Genomic DNA, 16,928 nt, shown 5'->3' on the forward strand with positions numbered 1-16,928 from the left:
AATTAAACGCTGCTCGTCGGACTTGGTAACGTCAACTGGCTTCATGCCTATCGTTCTGTGTACCGTTTCATTATAGGTGTCGACGAGTTCCGGCAGGATGTCGACCCATTTGTAATTTCCCCGAAGCGTGAATCGTTTCCACATGTGTGTTTTCAAGGTTCGATTGAATCTTTCCACGATGCTGGCTTTGATGTGACTGAAGCTCGAATAATGTCGAATCTTGTGTTTTTGAATAAATTTTTGGAATACGGCGTTGTAAAATTCCTTCCCCTTGTCCGTTTGCAGAAACCGTGGTCGTCTGCCGCCGCTTTCGCGAAAAATTAATTTGAATGCTTCCGTGACGCACGATCCCGTTTTCGCCTTCAAAGGTAGAGCCCATGCGAATTTCGAAAACGTGTCTATGACGGTGAGAAGGTACTTGTTGCCCTTGTTCAATTTATGTACGTTTTTCAAATTGCCGCTACTCATCTCCACGAGGTCGCTTTGCCAGAGGTCGTCGATGCCCTTGGTTACCACGGCCAAACGTTCGTAGTTGCGGCGTGCAGGTTTATGCAATTCTTCGACGATGGCTTGCCTAGACATTTTTTATTAGAGATTACGTTTCAAGAGAAGCACAAGCGTGATGGGATTCAAAGAGGGTGGCACTTCGCTCGTGTTTTGAATGATCAGCTTATCGCCGGCACTCACGTCGAAAACGGTGAGATCTTCGTCTTCGTGTATTTCATATATGTTGCGCGTTTCGTTCCAACGTGCCAGAGGAATGTTTCCTGCTTTCTGGACACCACGATTCGATATCAAAGTCATGGTGGGAACGCTAGCTTTTCTACCGTGAGACCAGTACGAAAATTCGTTTATCTGAATCGTGCCATCGAGGAGAAACTTGTAGTACGGATGATAAGGATGCAACATGTACAGTTTGTTACCTTCGACGAACGTGGAGATTCTTTGTTGATTGGGTACGCTGTTGATTTCGATGGCTTGCAGAGAATGCAGTTTAGCGAATTTAGTGTCGACGCCGAGCAGATTACTGTGAACTTGTCCGAGTTTATTTTCGATGGGCAGCAAATGCTCGATTATGGCATCCGTTACGGCAGAAAACGACGGTTTGATTTTCACTTCCACGTTCAACTGCTTGTAGTTTTCGTTGAGTTCTTGCAACTTGGCACCGAAAGAGGCCAGCGTCGATTCCTGCGTGGATTCCAGCACTCCGACTTGATCTCTGATGTTGACGACAATGTTCTGAAGGTTCTCGACTTGATTCAATTTCGAGCTCTTCTCGGTAAGATCGTTCACGATCCTTCGCATCTCTGTAAACTGCGTGTGAAGGTCGGCGACGCTCTGGGAAGTGGGCAGCGTCGACACCAGCGAACTAATTTCGTCTCGAATCTGTTCCACGTTCGCCGTTTCCGTTTCTAGTCGTTTCAGCATTCGAGATATGTTTCTTTTCAAAGCGTGCAATTCTTTGGAGGTGGGGAGATTGGCCACCCTACTCTCGAGATCGCTTAATGAACTTTTGATGTCGTTCGAATCGGATAGTGCCGTCACCGCCGTTTTCAATTTTTCCAAATCTTCGCTCGAAGGCACGCTCGTCCGTAACGATTCCAAGTCACCCTGTATGTTGTCGAGTACGTGATGAAAATGAGCGAGATTCGTTTCGACGTTTAAATTTTCTAAATATTCGATCTTCTGCTGAACCGTGCTTAACGTGTCTTGAATGCTCGTCAACGCTCTCGCTTCAGCGTGAATATTTTTAATTTCTTCGTTGATCAATTCCAACGACGCCTGAAGCGTAGCGATGGTGGTTTGAATGTGTTCGAAATCTTGATAGGCCTCCAATTGAATTTTTATGTTCGCGACGCTTTTACCGATGACCTGCAGTTCGTCCGACGATGGTAGGTTCGTCATTGTATCTTCCAAAGTCTGCAACTTGGATTTAATTTCTTCCAACGTGCTGGTGAATTCTTCTTGTAATTTGGAAACGACGACATGCAAGCGTTCTGCGTCTATATCGTTCACCACGGTTTGAAGTTCGGAGAAATTCTTTTCTATTGCGGAAGTTCGTTCTTCGATTTCGAGTTTCAATTTTTCCAAATCTTCATTTTTCGATTGAAATTGCTGTAATTTGGCCAAATCATTTTGAAGCGAATCCACGCTCAACTGTATATTTTGAACGCTGTCGTAAGAAGGTACGTCGACATAATTTTTTATCAGCGTTTTTAGTTCGGAATCGATTTTCAGAATGGGGTCGAGACATTGCGTTTGGAGCGTAGCGATTTCCGACTCTAAACTTTTGTTTAAGGTTTCCTGCAAAGCGATCAAATCGGTCCTCAACTTCTTAACTCGAATGTCCAACATGAGAATCTCTTCTGCGTGGTCTACACGCTTGGTGTTGCCGAAAATGTCGTTAGGCATTTTTGGTTAACGGTTATTTATAATAGGATAGACGATTCGTAATTCTACGAAGAGAGGAATGAGTTTGTCGTAATCTCCGAGAACTTCCATGTAAAGATAATCTCCTGCAGAAACATCGTACGTAATGTTAGAAAGCATCTTGTCGTGCTTGATTCGAAAAATATTCTTGCCGGTAGAAATTTTGATTTCGCCTGCGTTTTCCGGATTCACGGTGATTTGAAGTTTCCCGTCGATCGGAATTTCGTAGAAATGTAAATTGTTATTAAAAACATAAAACATCTTGCCCACATCGTCATTCAGTTTCGTCCAAATGCTGTTGAGATGAACAATCAGTAAACCATTGAGTTTAGATAATACGGAAGGTAAGAGGTTATTGGAATTTGGTGGTGCAGTCTCCATGTTGATCTGTTTGCGGAAGCCAAAAAGATTCATTGTCTTTGTTAGTTATTTAAGAATACGGTCAAAGTTTTTTTTGTAATGACACGCAAAGTTTTTTTTTGTTTGCTTGAGTCACAATACAGGCACGCGCGCGCACGTGTGTGTGTGCGACACATTGTTCCCGAAAGAGGTTTACAAAAATCACGATATATAAACATTTGGTCCCACAGTTGGAAAATTACGATAAGTTGCATTCAAAAGTTTCAAAATATCATATAGTAGAATTTTTGTAGAGTGGGTAGGCAACACCGACTAGCCTCAAATAATAATTCAAGACTCGTCGGTGTTACCAATTCCTATTTGTAGGTTAGCTTAGCCAGTGAAAGATCATATAGTGGAATTTTCTTCGGATGGGTTGGCAAAACCCAAGCCTCAAAAAAGGAACATCCAATAGAGTTGCCAAATATAAAAAAAAAGGCAATAGACCCCCCTCATAAAAGGCTACAGTAAACCCACAGTGTTGCCAACACTAGGCCCCCCAACAGTATTGCCAGACATAAAAAATACATGAACCTCTCAGGTCCTTTGATGAAAATTTACAGTGAGAAAACCCAGTAGGTTAACAACACTGTCAAAAAATCTACGGTAGTGTTGCCAGATGTAAACAGAGGGCAATAAACCCCCCTCATAAAAGGCTACAGTAAACCCACAGTGTTGTCAACTCTGCCCTCAAAATGTACATCATAAAAGGCTACAACAAGCGCCACAACCTTGGTGATTTTTTCGGGTAAGGAGTTGGCAACACTGCTCATGCCTTACGAGAGAAATCCATTAAGGCGATCGAGCTCCAAATGATGGTTCGAGCTCCAAATGATGATTCAGTACTCTCTATTTGCCCCTACTATAAATAATTGTAAAATGTTTGATTGTGCAGAAGGCACATACATACATGTTTTTGATTAATGTTTCAATGAGTGTTTTAACCAGTTTAGGTAATTTGACGTTTCCAGTCCCCACACCCCCCACCATGATTATTGCCTGATTGGTAGTAGATGAACAAATACAGTTTTTTTGCATTTCATCAGACTACAGACAGGTACGTCGCTATGAAAATCACACATCAAAATATTTAATTTTGATGCAGATGTCGTGGTCAGAACAATGGCAACTTGACCGTGTTGACAGCCCAACCCTCTCCAACGATGTATATTTCAGTCTTCATTGCCAAACTGTAGATTAGCGAAATCCATAAGAATTACTGAGAGATTTGTTTCTTAACGTCAGTATTTGAATAGAGTGGTCTAGAGAAAATATCAGCTTTCAAAATAGAAGAAATAGTTCTTTCGACTGCAATCTTGAATGAAGAATGTTCATTGAATTCGTTCAGGTTCTATTACAGAACCAACCTTTATTAATTTCCGTTTAAAACTTACAAATTTGTTAATCTTAACGTTGTAACAAAATTTGTGACTCCTTCAATTGTCTCTAATACCTTCTAAGTACGCATTATATTAAAAAAAATATATAGCTCGAGTGATGAGAAAATTTCCAAGACTTCCGTTTCTCCTTCTACCAGAATGAACTCTAGATAAATAGCCCTTGTCTAGTCTTACATGGAGGCAAGGGAAGTGGAGAGCGAGGAACCAACCAGACAACAGCGGTGGCACCGAGAGTTACAATATCGGGGAAGGAGCTGCTGAGCGCACCTCTTTCTACAGGCTGCTGTGTTTCTTATCGCGCAGGATCGGTCGTTTCCCCGCTTCTCACTTCCCTTGCCAGCAAGTAGGCCGGGGGTCCCGGGTTCGAATCCCGGCCTGGGTATGGATGTGAGTCTCCATTTAACAATTTCGTCCTATCATCACTCATTCCCATCTTCGGAAATCAGCCAAAAGTGGCACAAAAAGCGAAGTAATATAAAGCAAATCAATCAGTCAATCAACCAGCATGTAGGCATCCGCCGTGAGATTAGAAAAGAACTGTAGCAAACTAGACAAATACGAATTTCCATCTCCCTTCTAGAAACTTGTAGCCGGATTTTGTTCAACCTGACCACTACTCTAAGCAATGTACGTATTTAAAATTTCAGTTCGAGAGCTTAATTTTCCGTCGTTCAATGTAGTATTAACAATGTAACTTGACTCGCAGTAACTTCCCAAAATAAGTAATATACTTTAAATGTTTTATTGCAAATGTCCTAACATCACTGACTTTAGTGCACCTAACACAGAGAACATAGGTTTCTCGCTCGCCATCTTGAAGCTCGACATCCCCCCCGATTTCATTCAAAAGCTATACCTTCCCAGCCCTCCGAGGCATAGGCGTGCGCAGACCCTCTGATTAAGGGGTCAAAAGCCTTGATAAAAGTGCAGTCGGAGATAGAAAAACTTCATTCCATCTCACTGTTTTATTGTATTGATGGGTACTAAACAGTGGCGCATATAGTGTGTGTCCGGACCCACCGAAAATCACTCTTTTAGAATAATTCCAGCCTCCGTGGAACAAAAGTTCTCTGTTTCCTTCTCACTTTATTTCCCTTCTCTGCGCTACAGACAAATTTATTGTGAATCTTCGTCTGAAGAAGTTCCTGTTAGAGGGTGGAAACCTTACAATTTTAGTGAATATTGTTTATACAATAATTTTTTCCTTGGTCAGCATTTTAATGTTTTATTAACATTGGAAACAAATCTTAACAGTATTAGTCCTAGAGTAATTTTAGGTGATTAGCTATTTTCCGTTATTCTAGTCGGTTTATTGATAATTTGCGTAAGGCCGACAGAATTAAGAATTGATCGAAAGTATTTTGTCTCCGGTTTGTGGTCATCTGAACGAATTTGAATCTTCAGGGAAGAAACCAGCTGGTGTCAGATTTAATGGGAAACATAAATGGGTTTCGTTTTTGTTTTCTATTACTACTGAGATTGCGATTTTCATATTTACATGTTTTGCACTTGCGTTTTACTTTTATTGTGTATAGGGAATGAATTGTGTTTGTGTTTATAATGTGTTATAGTTGTGATGTGTTTGTGTGTGTCTTGTGTAGTAGTTGTGCTGTCTAATGTGTTTGTGTTCGTCTTGTGTAGTAATTGTGCTGTCTAATGTGTTTGTGTTTGTGTTTGTCTTGTGTAGTAGTTCCTCCATTCATATTGGGGGTTAGGCGTAGAGCTGACAACTCTGCACTGTAAAAAGCCATGTCAAGAATCAGCAATATAAGGCCATGGATGTTCCCAAGGTAAAATATTCCGGAGGTAAAATAGTCCCCCGTTCGGATCTCCGGGTGGGGACTACTTTGGGAGGTCCCTGGACTAAGGATAATATCTACATTAGGAATAAGGATATTAAATTAGGCACCTGGAATGTTCTGAGCCTTTACCGGCCTGGGGCATTTCAGTGTACAGTTAATGAGATAGTGAAGTATAAATTAGATGTCCAAGAAGTTAGGTGGCCAGGAGAAGGGAATTGTAAAACTAAAAATTATACTTTTTTCTATGGTGGTACTGAAAATCATAATTTTGGAACAGGCTTTTTCATAAATAATAGAATTATCTCAGCTCTTAAAACAGTAGAATTTATTAATGATAGGATATCATATGCAGTTTTACAGGGTAGGTGGTGTAAAATTATTTTAATAAACATACATGCACCAACGGAAGATAAAGATGATAATACTAAAGATGATTTTTATACAGAGTTAGAACAGGTCTTTGATTTTCTCAGTATGATATGAAAATTCTGTTAGGTGACTGTAATGCACAGATTGGCAAAGAAGAGACATTTAAACCCACGATTGGTAAAGAAAGTCTTCATGAATTAAGTAATGATAATGGTATAAGATTGATTACTTTTGCAACCTCAAAGAATTTAATTGTGAAAAGTACCACTTTTAAACATAAAGATATCCATAAATATACCTGGTCTTCTCCAGATGGTAAAACTCATAATCAGATAGATCATATTCTCATTGATAAGAGAAGGCATACTAGTATAATTGACGTCCGTACACATAGAGGTGCTGACTGTGCCAGTGACCATTATTTAGTAATTGCTAAATTAAGAGAAAGACTCTCTGTGATAAATCACAAGCAACAAAATCTAAAAGTTATAAAATTTGATACAGGAAAGTTTACTGATGAAAGAATTAAGAAAGATTACCAAATTAAACTGTCAAATAGATTTGATGTTTTGCAGGATTTAAATGATGATGAAAATATAAATGAAACAGACGTAAATAAGAATTGGGAGCACATACGTAATGCAATAGAATCAGCAGCTAAAGAAAGTATAGGATACCATAAACCGAGAAAAAGTAAGCCATGGTTTGATAATGAATGTCATAATCTAATAGAAATAAGAAATCAGGCTAGACTTAGGTGGTTAAATAACTCTGATGATACAAATCTAAACAATTATAATAGAATAAAGCGAGAAGTTAACCGCACGTTTAGAAGTAAAAAAAGAGATTACTTTAAAAGCAAAATTAACGAAATTGAAACAAACAGCAAAAATAAGAATATCAGAGATTTATATAAAGGTGTAAATGAATTTAGAAACGGGTGGCAACCTAAAGTAAACTTGATAAAAGATAAAGACGGTGATTTTCCAGCTGACCCAAGCGATATTCTAAATAGATGGAAGAACTACTTTAATGACCTTTTAAATGCCCATGTAGGAGATAAATCAGAAGTGAATGAAGTACACACAGCAGAACCTTTAGTTCCAGAACCTAATTTGACTGAAGTTAAAGATGCTATTAAAAGGCTAAAGAATAACAAAGCACCTGGCATTGATTTAATACCAGCTGAGTTAATTAAATATGGTGGAAATTCATTAATATGTCAAATTCATAAATTAATTTGTTTAATATGGAATAAAGAAGAAATCCCTCAACAGTGGAAAGAATCCATAATTGTTCCTGTGTTTAAAAAAGGTGATAAAATGAACTGCAATAATTACCGTGGAATTTCTCTACTCTCAACAACATAGAAAATATTATCTAACATTCTTTTAACAAGACTAACCCCATATGCTAATGAAATTATAGGTGATTATCAATGTGGATTTAAACGCAACAGATCAACTACAGATCAAATTTTTCACATCAGACAGACACTTGAAAAAAAGTGGGAATATAATCAAAATGTCCATCAGCTATTCATTGATTTCAAAAAAGCATATGATTCGGTCAAAAGAGATAAATTATATAATATATTAGTAGAGTTTGGAATACCTAAGAAGCTTGTTAGTATGATAAAAATATGCACCAGTGAAACAGAAAGTAAAATTCGTGTGGGTATTAATATGTCTGACAAATTTACAATTCATGATGGGTTAAAACAAGGAGATGCATTATCTCCATTGCTCTTTAATTTTGCCTTAGAATATGCTGTTAGGAAGGTAAACGAAACTAAAGAAGGACTAAAATTAAATGGTGTGACTCAGTTGTTAGCATATGCAGATGATGTAGACTTACTGGGGGATGATGTGAATACAATTAAGAATAATGCTAAAATATTTTTCAAAACTGCTAAAGAGATAGGTTTGGAAGTTAACAAAGAGAAAACTAAATATATGCTTACAGGCCGAAACCAAGTGTTAGGTAATAATCAAAATCTAATTATTGATAACAACTCTTTTGAAGCAGTTTCCAAATTCAAATACTTAGGAGTAATATTAACAAATGAAAATTATATTAAAGAGGAAATAAAAAGTAGGCTTAATTCAGAAAATGCATGTTACTTCTCTCTTCATAAATTTTTGTCTTCTCGTTTAATATCTAAGAAACTAAAAGTTAAAATATACAAAACATTAATTTTGCCTGTAGTGTTATATGGGTGTGAAACTTGGTCCCTTACATTGAAAGAGGAACATAAATTGAGAGTATTTGAAAATAAGATCCTTAGGAAAATATTTGGACCTAAAAGGGATGAGGAGACAGGTGAGTGGAGAAGGTTACATAATTTAGAACTTCATAATTTGTATTCATGTCCAGACATTATTAGAATAATTAAATCAAGAAGACTTAGGTGGGCAGGCCATGTGGCACGAATGGGAGAGGAAAGAGGAGTTTACAGGATTCTTGTTGGGAAACCTGATGGTAAGAGACCAGTAGGAAGGCCAAGACGAAGATGGAGGGACAACGTGGAGATGGACCTAAGGGAAATCGGTAGGGATGGAAAAGAGTATATAGATCTTGCTCAAGATATGGACAGATGGAAGGCCTGTGTTGCTGCAGCCATGAACCTTCGGGTTTAAGAAGGCTAGAGAGTTAGTTAGTTAGTAATTTTAGGTGTCAGAGGGGTGGGGGAACTGCTATTGTCTTTAACTTTAAAGTGATGGCAATTTATTCTTAGTTTTCACCATCTAGATCTGGCGGCATCACCCATCTCATAATTCACCAATGGTTGCAAGAAATTGGAAATAATAGAATCCGGATAACAATATTATGTAATCTTCACGCCAGCCACGGCGCTATAAAAAGCAGCTGAGGAGGTAAATGGGGTTATAACAATATCACATCACATGCATAATATATACTCATGGCAAAAGTTGGTCTTTGTGGGCCGGAGGCAGTGATGACATGATAGTGGGGCAGGGGGCGGTGCCACAGTTCACAGGCAAAAGAGTGTACGAAAGAGCCAGAGCTTGCTCCTTTAGACCGAAGCTGGTAACAGTGCTCGGCAGCTGCCGCAGAGAGAAGAACCTAGGGGAAATTGTCTCTCTCCTCCTTAATAACAAGTAATTTGCTGGAGAACGAAGTGAGATTGTCCAATTAAATAGGAAATAATCCCGCCGTATTTGCTTGGAACTTTCGTCGGATTGTAAATACTTTAATTTTTAAAGAGAATAATATTGTATAATAATCATAATAAAATTTATCTACACTACATATTTAAGTGAGAGTACCATGAGGGGCGATTGCCCCCCGTGCGCACGCCTATGCTCCCAGGCATTTTACTGCAGAAGCAATTTTACCATAGTTATTAAGGCAATTCTAACTGGAGTATGTGGCCGGAAGTGGTGGAATATTATGCTGTAATACATACTCTATTATTAATGTTCTACATCTCTAGACTCCGAGGACCAATTCAATATGCAGAAATAGTTGTCAGTCACACAAGCTATGAGGAATGACCTCAGCTACAGTCAACATACTTTTACATGCATTACAAAACAGACATGTTTCTCTCTCTGAAAGTTTTGAGACTGTGAATAAACCGTTGAAGGATTAGATCAAGGTGAAAGGCAAGTATGTTAAAATGAATATGAAGACAGCTTTCCAAAAACCTTGGGTATGAAGAAATTCAGAAGGTTTATGTAGATTTACGGGAAGATTCAAATGTGAAGATGATTTTGAACTTAGACTCCAAATGGCCTTGCATATTTTGATTATACTTCCATTACTTTTAGTGATATTAAAAGCAGGTTCAAATTGAATCTATTTTGAGGAACAACAAGAGGACATTCACATTTCAACACTTCAAAGAAAGTTTGAAAAACCGTTGTTTTTGTAACAGAAAATTAGGGCCTAAGCGTAATTCGCATTTGAATTTTGCATTCCAATTAATTTCGTATAAGTCTAATGGATTTTATTTAGCCAGATGAGTCCCTATCTTAATGCAAATTGTCATTTTTCACACAAATAATTTCAATATTTCGATTAACATAACTCAATATGTTTGAAATACAACACTTTTTAGTGCACATAAAAAATCCCTTTCCTGGGTATTACCGTATAAGAGGTTTACTCACATGAGGATGTCCAGCTGTGTCCAGAGTTTCGAAGAACACCATTTCGTTGTCGAACACCGTGTGGAAAGTGTAGACCTTCACCAGGTTGGGGTCGTATTCCCCTATGTATCTTCTAGTGATGAATCGAACCACCAGAGCTACATGAAAAGCAAGACAACAGTATTTAATACTAGTAATTTATTTTTATGATATTAAACAATTTCTATCATATTATACAGGCTCGGTGCGAAGAAAGTAGGCATTGAAATTTTGCTGTAGTTTTGTAAAATTTAAGCATTATCAATGAAATTTTCAGTACAAATACATTATGGAATAGGATGTAAGATAACATCTCGAATGCGTGCCTCGAATTGTTCCACAGTGCGATGTTTTTTTTTGTACAGTCTTGGACACAGCTGGGTTGTCACGACCCTTTTGAAGAAGCAGTGAAGCAGGCCATCCATCTCTGACCACCAAGCGCCTCGTGACTAGACAGCATTGCAATTCTGCGGCTTGTATACCAGTCACGGGTATACATCTCTGTACATTCAGTAGTGATGCCAAAGAGAAATACGAGATGAAGATTGTCGATCGTAATGTCTCGTGTTCTCGACATGCAATAATACTCGGTCCACGTTACGTTCCATTATTTAATGTTGTTTGGGAACGAACCTGACGGACTGGGTTTATATTTTCAATACTTGTATTACAGAAAATTCCATATTTTACAATTATATTAATGCTTTGAACGAAAATAATATCCAGGAAAACATCGAAAACACGTGCATGCCACTCTTCTCACACACATGCACGTGAAAACAAACACACAGAGCTAAGTTTTAACTTCCAAGTGAATGTCCAAGTAACAGTAAATGGAGAAGCACGATGTGCGAAACAAGGGATTTTTCACAGAAAGAATGCGTCTATTTTTGACATAGGTGGTTTCAATTAATATACAATGAAACAATTATGAGAGAAATTAAGATGCATTTTCGTCTTCAGGTGTTGAGGAAGGATACAGACTGACTGGAGAAAAGAAAACATGGTGTTGTTGATAGAGTGTTGGTTAGCGTACAGAGCTTTCATCAGTAAGGTCTAGGTTCGATCCTCACAAATGATTTTTTTTATTCTTTTCTATTAGTGAAGAAGTATGTAATATTGTTTTCTAGGCATTTTGACGAAAGGATGCAAATCAATTTTTTTCGGTTAATCTGTATTTTCATTCTTCTAATAGATTCTCCATCGCAAGGGCATATAGAGATTCTCTATCTAGGCTATGGATATCTTTTCAATGGTTCCGTAGCTACGATTCTCCAGTCCCTTCCACCCACTTGTCTTATTTATTTACTTTATTCATATCAACTCACGAAATACCATGAATCTAACGAAAACACACAGATATAGTTAGAACAAAAAACACACCTCGTGTTGAAAATTCCAGACTCGAGTTTTGGCTTTTTGGCGAGGGTAATTATTCCTGTGTGTCTGTTTATCGAACTTTGTCTAAACAATATTTCTCATTATTGCGTGATTAACCTAGGGAGAGACCAAAGCGACTGAAAAAACAAAAGTACAGAAAATGCAAGACACATCTGCCTAGGCATGTTATACCTTGGGAATTAGCAATCTGCAAATTAACTTTCGTTTCAATCGACTACTTGCGAAAGAGTTTCGTGTTGTCTCGTTTGGATTGTTGGTAATCTTGTCGGACTAGCATGAGCGCTACACGAGTTCGAGCCCAACGGTAGGATTATTTTTTATTATTTATATATTTTTTCATCCAACCATATTTATAAAACTGAGGTTTCTCCAAAACCTTTTCAATTGCATGCCACTTCGTATGTTGGTAACCTTAAAGCAGCAAAGATGAAAATTTGATGTTCCGAAGCGACGATGTATTTGTGCATGTGTTGAAAAAACGCAGTTATTTATTAGCGAAAAACATGCAGCCACGTGATCATTGAGAACGCTTCCTAGTTGCCAGTGCTAATATGACAGTAGCTACATTCTGTCATTACACACCAACTTTCCATGTTGCAAAATCGTGAGTGCTGTCTAAAGCAATGCTTTGATACTTGCGTTTGCATGTTCGAATCTAAAGTAATACGAAACTTTTTTACCCCAACAAATTACATTGAAACCATAAATAACTGTGCAATGTGATATTGATATCATATATGGAAAGAATAAAAATGGAGAATTTCGCTTAAAACAACTTATAAAGATTTTAAATTATGTGGATACCTGATGTGAAACGTACGATGCACGATCAGAGAGCCTGAATGTTGCATTGAAAACTGCAGAGAACAATGACTGACTTATAAACAGTGAAAGGTTTTTCCATGCTCGAATGGGATTTTATTTATAACTATAAATAAACAAGGGAGAAGGACACAGGTTGGTATGATGAACTAAATGTTAATCTAAAAGTTTTAATTGAAGGAACAAAACACGTTCACGGTTAAAAATAGGGCATTCAATTTCAAGCACATTACACTAACTGAAATACTATTTTCAAAATTAATAATATTTGGATAACCTACGAATCCAAACTTGATGTTAATCACGTAATACACTTGATAATCACAGAAACATAATTTTTCTTGAGCATGCACTTTGTTTTGTGTCTTGATTGTAGAAATAATACGTTGAAACGAACAGGAGTATATTTTGGAGTGTGTTTAGAATCTCTTGTGTACTGCATGGGAATACTGAAGTCATTTTTAGTTTTCTAATCAAATAACAATTATTCAGTGTAATCTTTAAAAAGGAAAGCCTTTGTTTCTTTGCAGCTGTTCATGGCAGAAATTCAATTGCAAGACAAGTTACCAAATTAGCTATAATTCTCTTACATATTTGTGGTATGTGCTCGTCTGCCTTATACCAGATGAGGAAGGAATCGGATATAAAATATAGAAAATTACTGTTCTTGGGTAGCTCGACCTGCTTTTGTCAGAAAACCTGATTAGCATACTGAACCAAGCCATCACATGAGATACGCCTTCAATAATATAATCCGTTTCTGTGGTCAAACAACTCCACAAAAAAGGCAATAAAATTGTCATTGTGAGGAGACGGAGAAATAATTTCCTTCTATCTTACATTATACTATGTCTGTATGACTAGTGTGGTTTGTCTGTCCCAAAGCTGAAGACAAATCTCTGTCTGTTGTAACGCGTGGCATGTTTTATTCCAGCTTACAAATCACGTAAAATATCTTCGTTCACTTCAGTTTGCTGGTTCTGCAGGCACAAGGTCATGTCGACTTATAAGCAGATACCATGTGACTCCGGAGCCAATTGTCAGCACCGCAGAGAAGGTTCGGTAACTTTCGCGATGTTCCCGATGTTTCGCATACTCCGTAATTATGTGCAGAAAACCCATGTTTTCTGTGTATCAAATTTACGTATGTTTGGATTATGTGCTCAAATGTTGCAGTAAACATAACTCCGTGACACACAACAACAATTACAAGCGCTTCAAAGATTAGAAACATAGCAAGCGTACTCACAAGACGATTATATTGTCCGACTGACAGAAGACCAGGTGTGTCCTTCTCCCTTGTTTATTTATAGTTATAAATAAAATCCCATTGGAGCATGGAAAACCCTTTCACTGTTTATAAGTCAGTCATTGTTCTCTGCAGTTTTCAATGTAACATTCAGGCTCTCTGATCGTGCATCGTACGTTTCACATCAGGTATCCACATAATTTAAAATCTTTATAAGTTGTTTTAAGCGAAATTCTCCATTTTTATTCTTTCCATATATGATATCAATATCACATTGCTAACAGTTATTTATGGTTTCAATGTAATTTGTTGGGGTAAAAAAGTTTCGTATTACTTTAGATTCGAACATGCAAACGCAAGTATCAAAGCATTGCTTTAGACAGCACTCACGATTTTGCAACATGGAAAGTTGGTGTGTAATGACAGAATGTAGCTACTGTCATATTAGCACTGGCAACTAGGAAGCGTTCTCAATGATCACGTGGCTGCATGTTTTTCGCTAATAAATAACTGCGTTTTTTCAACACATGCACAAATACATCGTCGCTTCGGAACATCAAATTTTCATCTTTGCTGCTTTAAGGTTACCAACATACGAAGTGGCATGCAATTGAAAAGGTTTTGGAGAAACCTCAGTTTAATAAATATGGTTGGATGAAAAAATATATAATTAATAAAAAATAATCCTACCGTTGGGCGCGAACTCTTGTAGCGCTCTTGCTAGTCCGACAAGATTACCAACAATCGAAACGAGACAACACGAAACTCTTTCGCAAGTAGTCGATTGAAACGAAAGTTAATTTGCAGATTGCTAATTCCCAAGGTATAACATGCCTAGGTAGATGTGTCTTGCATTTTCTGTAATTTTGTTTTTTCAGTCGCTTTGGTCTCTCCCTAGGTTAATCACGGCAATAACGAGAAATATGTTAGACAAATTTCGATAAACAAACACACAGGAATAATCACCCTCGCCAAAAAGCCAAAACTCGAGTCTGGAATTTTCAACACGAGGTGTGTTTTTTGTTCTAACTATATCTGTGTGTTTTCGTTAGATTCATGGTATTTCGTGAGTTGATATGAATAAAGTAAATAAATAAGACAAGTGGGTGGAAGGGACTTGAGAATCGTAGCTACGGAACCATAGAAAAGATATCCATCGCCTAGATAGAGAATCTCTAAATGCCCTTGCGATGGAGAATCTGTTAGAAGAATGAAAATACAGATTAAAACAAAAATAATCCTTTGCATCCTTTCGTGAAAATGCCTAGAAAACAATATTACATACTTCTTCACTAATAGAAAATAATAAAAAAATCCTTTGTGGGTATCGGACCTAGACCTTACTGAAGAAAGCTCTGTACGCTAACCAACACTCTATCAATAACACCATGTTTTCTTTTCTCCAGCCAGTCTGTATCCTTCCTCAACACCTGAAGACGAAAATGCATCTTCATTTCTCTCATAATTATTTCATTGTCTATTGATAGAAACCACCGATGACAGTAGAGTAATGATATTCCTTCAAATCAATACTTGGTGTGTGGCCTATTATTTTTATTTGTTTAAGCACAATGGAAAAGCTATTTTGATGATGTTTTTGTCGATTTTATACTATTGCAAATCTGTGATTTTTCATCTCGTACTGTGTACAAGTGTCATTATTTCTTACGAGTTAAAGTTCGTAACACCTACACCCACCCACACCCACCTACACCCACGCACAGCCACGCACACCCACGCACACCTACACCTACGCACATCCACGCACACCTAAACCCACGCACACCCACGCACATCCACACCCACCCACTCAAACCCACAATTGGTACTTGGTACGAGGCCTACTATTTTTATTAATTTAAGCACAGTGGTATACCTATTTTGACGATGTTTTTGTCGATTTTATAGTATTGCAACTCTGTGATTTTTTCATCTCGTATTTCACGAGTGTGATAATTTCTTTCGAGTTAAATTACGAAACATTACGCAACATTGCGATTGGGTTGTAAGGGTAAATTATTGCATGATGTTTCGCAATAAGTTATTACGCAACATTGTGACGACTCGTAAGGGTAAACTATTGCGCAGTGTTTCGCAATAAGTTATTACGCAATATTATGATGACCCGTATGTAACGTGTTGTTTTCTGATTGGTTGGATTATGACGTTATGGGTGTTTTCTGATTGGCTCACGGTTTCGTATGTTTTCAACGCGGTCCGCCCTTAGGTTACTTAAAGGGTTTTTTCATTAAAGATCAGTCAGTATCGTGAGAGTTTTTGAAGAGTGCGGACGTGTTGTTGCAGTGCTCCTCTATACATTTTTTCATGTGCTAAGCGCAGGGTGATATTATTTTTACTATATGTACTTTTTTATACTTAGTACAAATATATATTTTATATATAATAAAAAAATAGCTAATATAAAATAAAAACGTCATGAATATTTTTGGGTTTAAAAATATACTCATAACATAATAATCCTGTAGAGAGAATTCCAGTAAACAAGGATGTATTTAGAGAAATATATCATCAATTGAAAGTGTTACTTCTTGTTCACTTGAATAGTATTTGGTCTCATGTTGACGAGGAAACTGGAAAGCACTTATTTGTATTTAATAATAACTTATCATCATATAAGTTACCTGTTGGTGGGAAAATTCAAATAAACATTTCTCCAGGCAGTTTTGCACATAGGTCGAAATTTGTATAGAATTAAACATAGTACATTACTTCCTGATACGTCTTATGATGTGGAAGCTGGTGAATTTTTGTATGCTGAGATAATTGGAGAGTATGATAAATTGATTCCTCTCTTTATCGAAATAAGAATAATCTATCCTCTTATTAATATATAAAATACCTAAAAACAAAACCAAAAACAAAGAAAAACATGGATATATTT

The 16,928-nt window shown here is 37.3% G+C and overlaps 1 protein-coding gene across 1 annotated transcript in view; it reads right to left on the reverse strand.

Annotated features, from left to right (window-relative positions):
* The window catches only part of LOC145989153 (ras-related and estrogen-regulated growth inhibitor-like), a 200,339-nt gene that overhangs the window by 151,504 nt on the left and 31,907 nt on the right, over positions 1 to 16,928 (reverse strand). The window contains exon 2 of the mRNA XM_083124446.1: positions 10,537 to 10,673. Within this exon, the coding sequence (XP_082980572.1) occupies positions 10,537 to 10,673 (137 nt within the window). The remainder of the gene's footprint in view (positions 1 to 10,536; positions 10,674 to 16,928) is intronic.

This window comes from Lepisma saccharinum, chromosome 6, assembly GCF_977018435.1.
Source record: "Lepisma saccharinum chromosome 6, izLepSacc3.1, whole genome shotgun sequence".
In the NCBI taxonomy this organism is placed as follows: Eukaryota; Metazoa; Arthropoda; class Insecta; order Zygentoma; family Lepismatidae; genus Lepisma; species Lepisma saccharinum.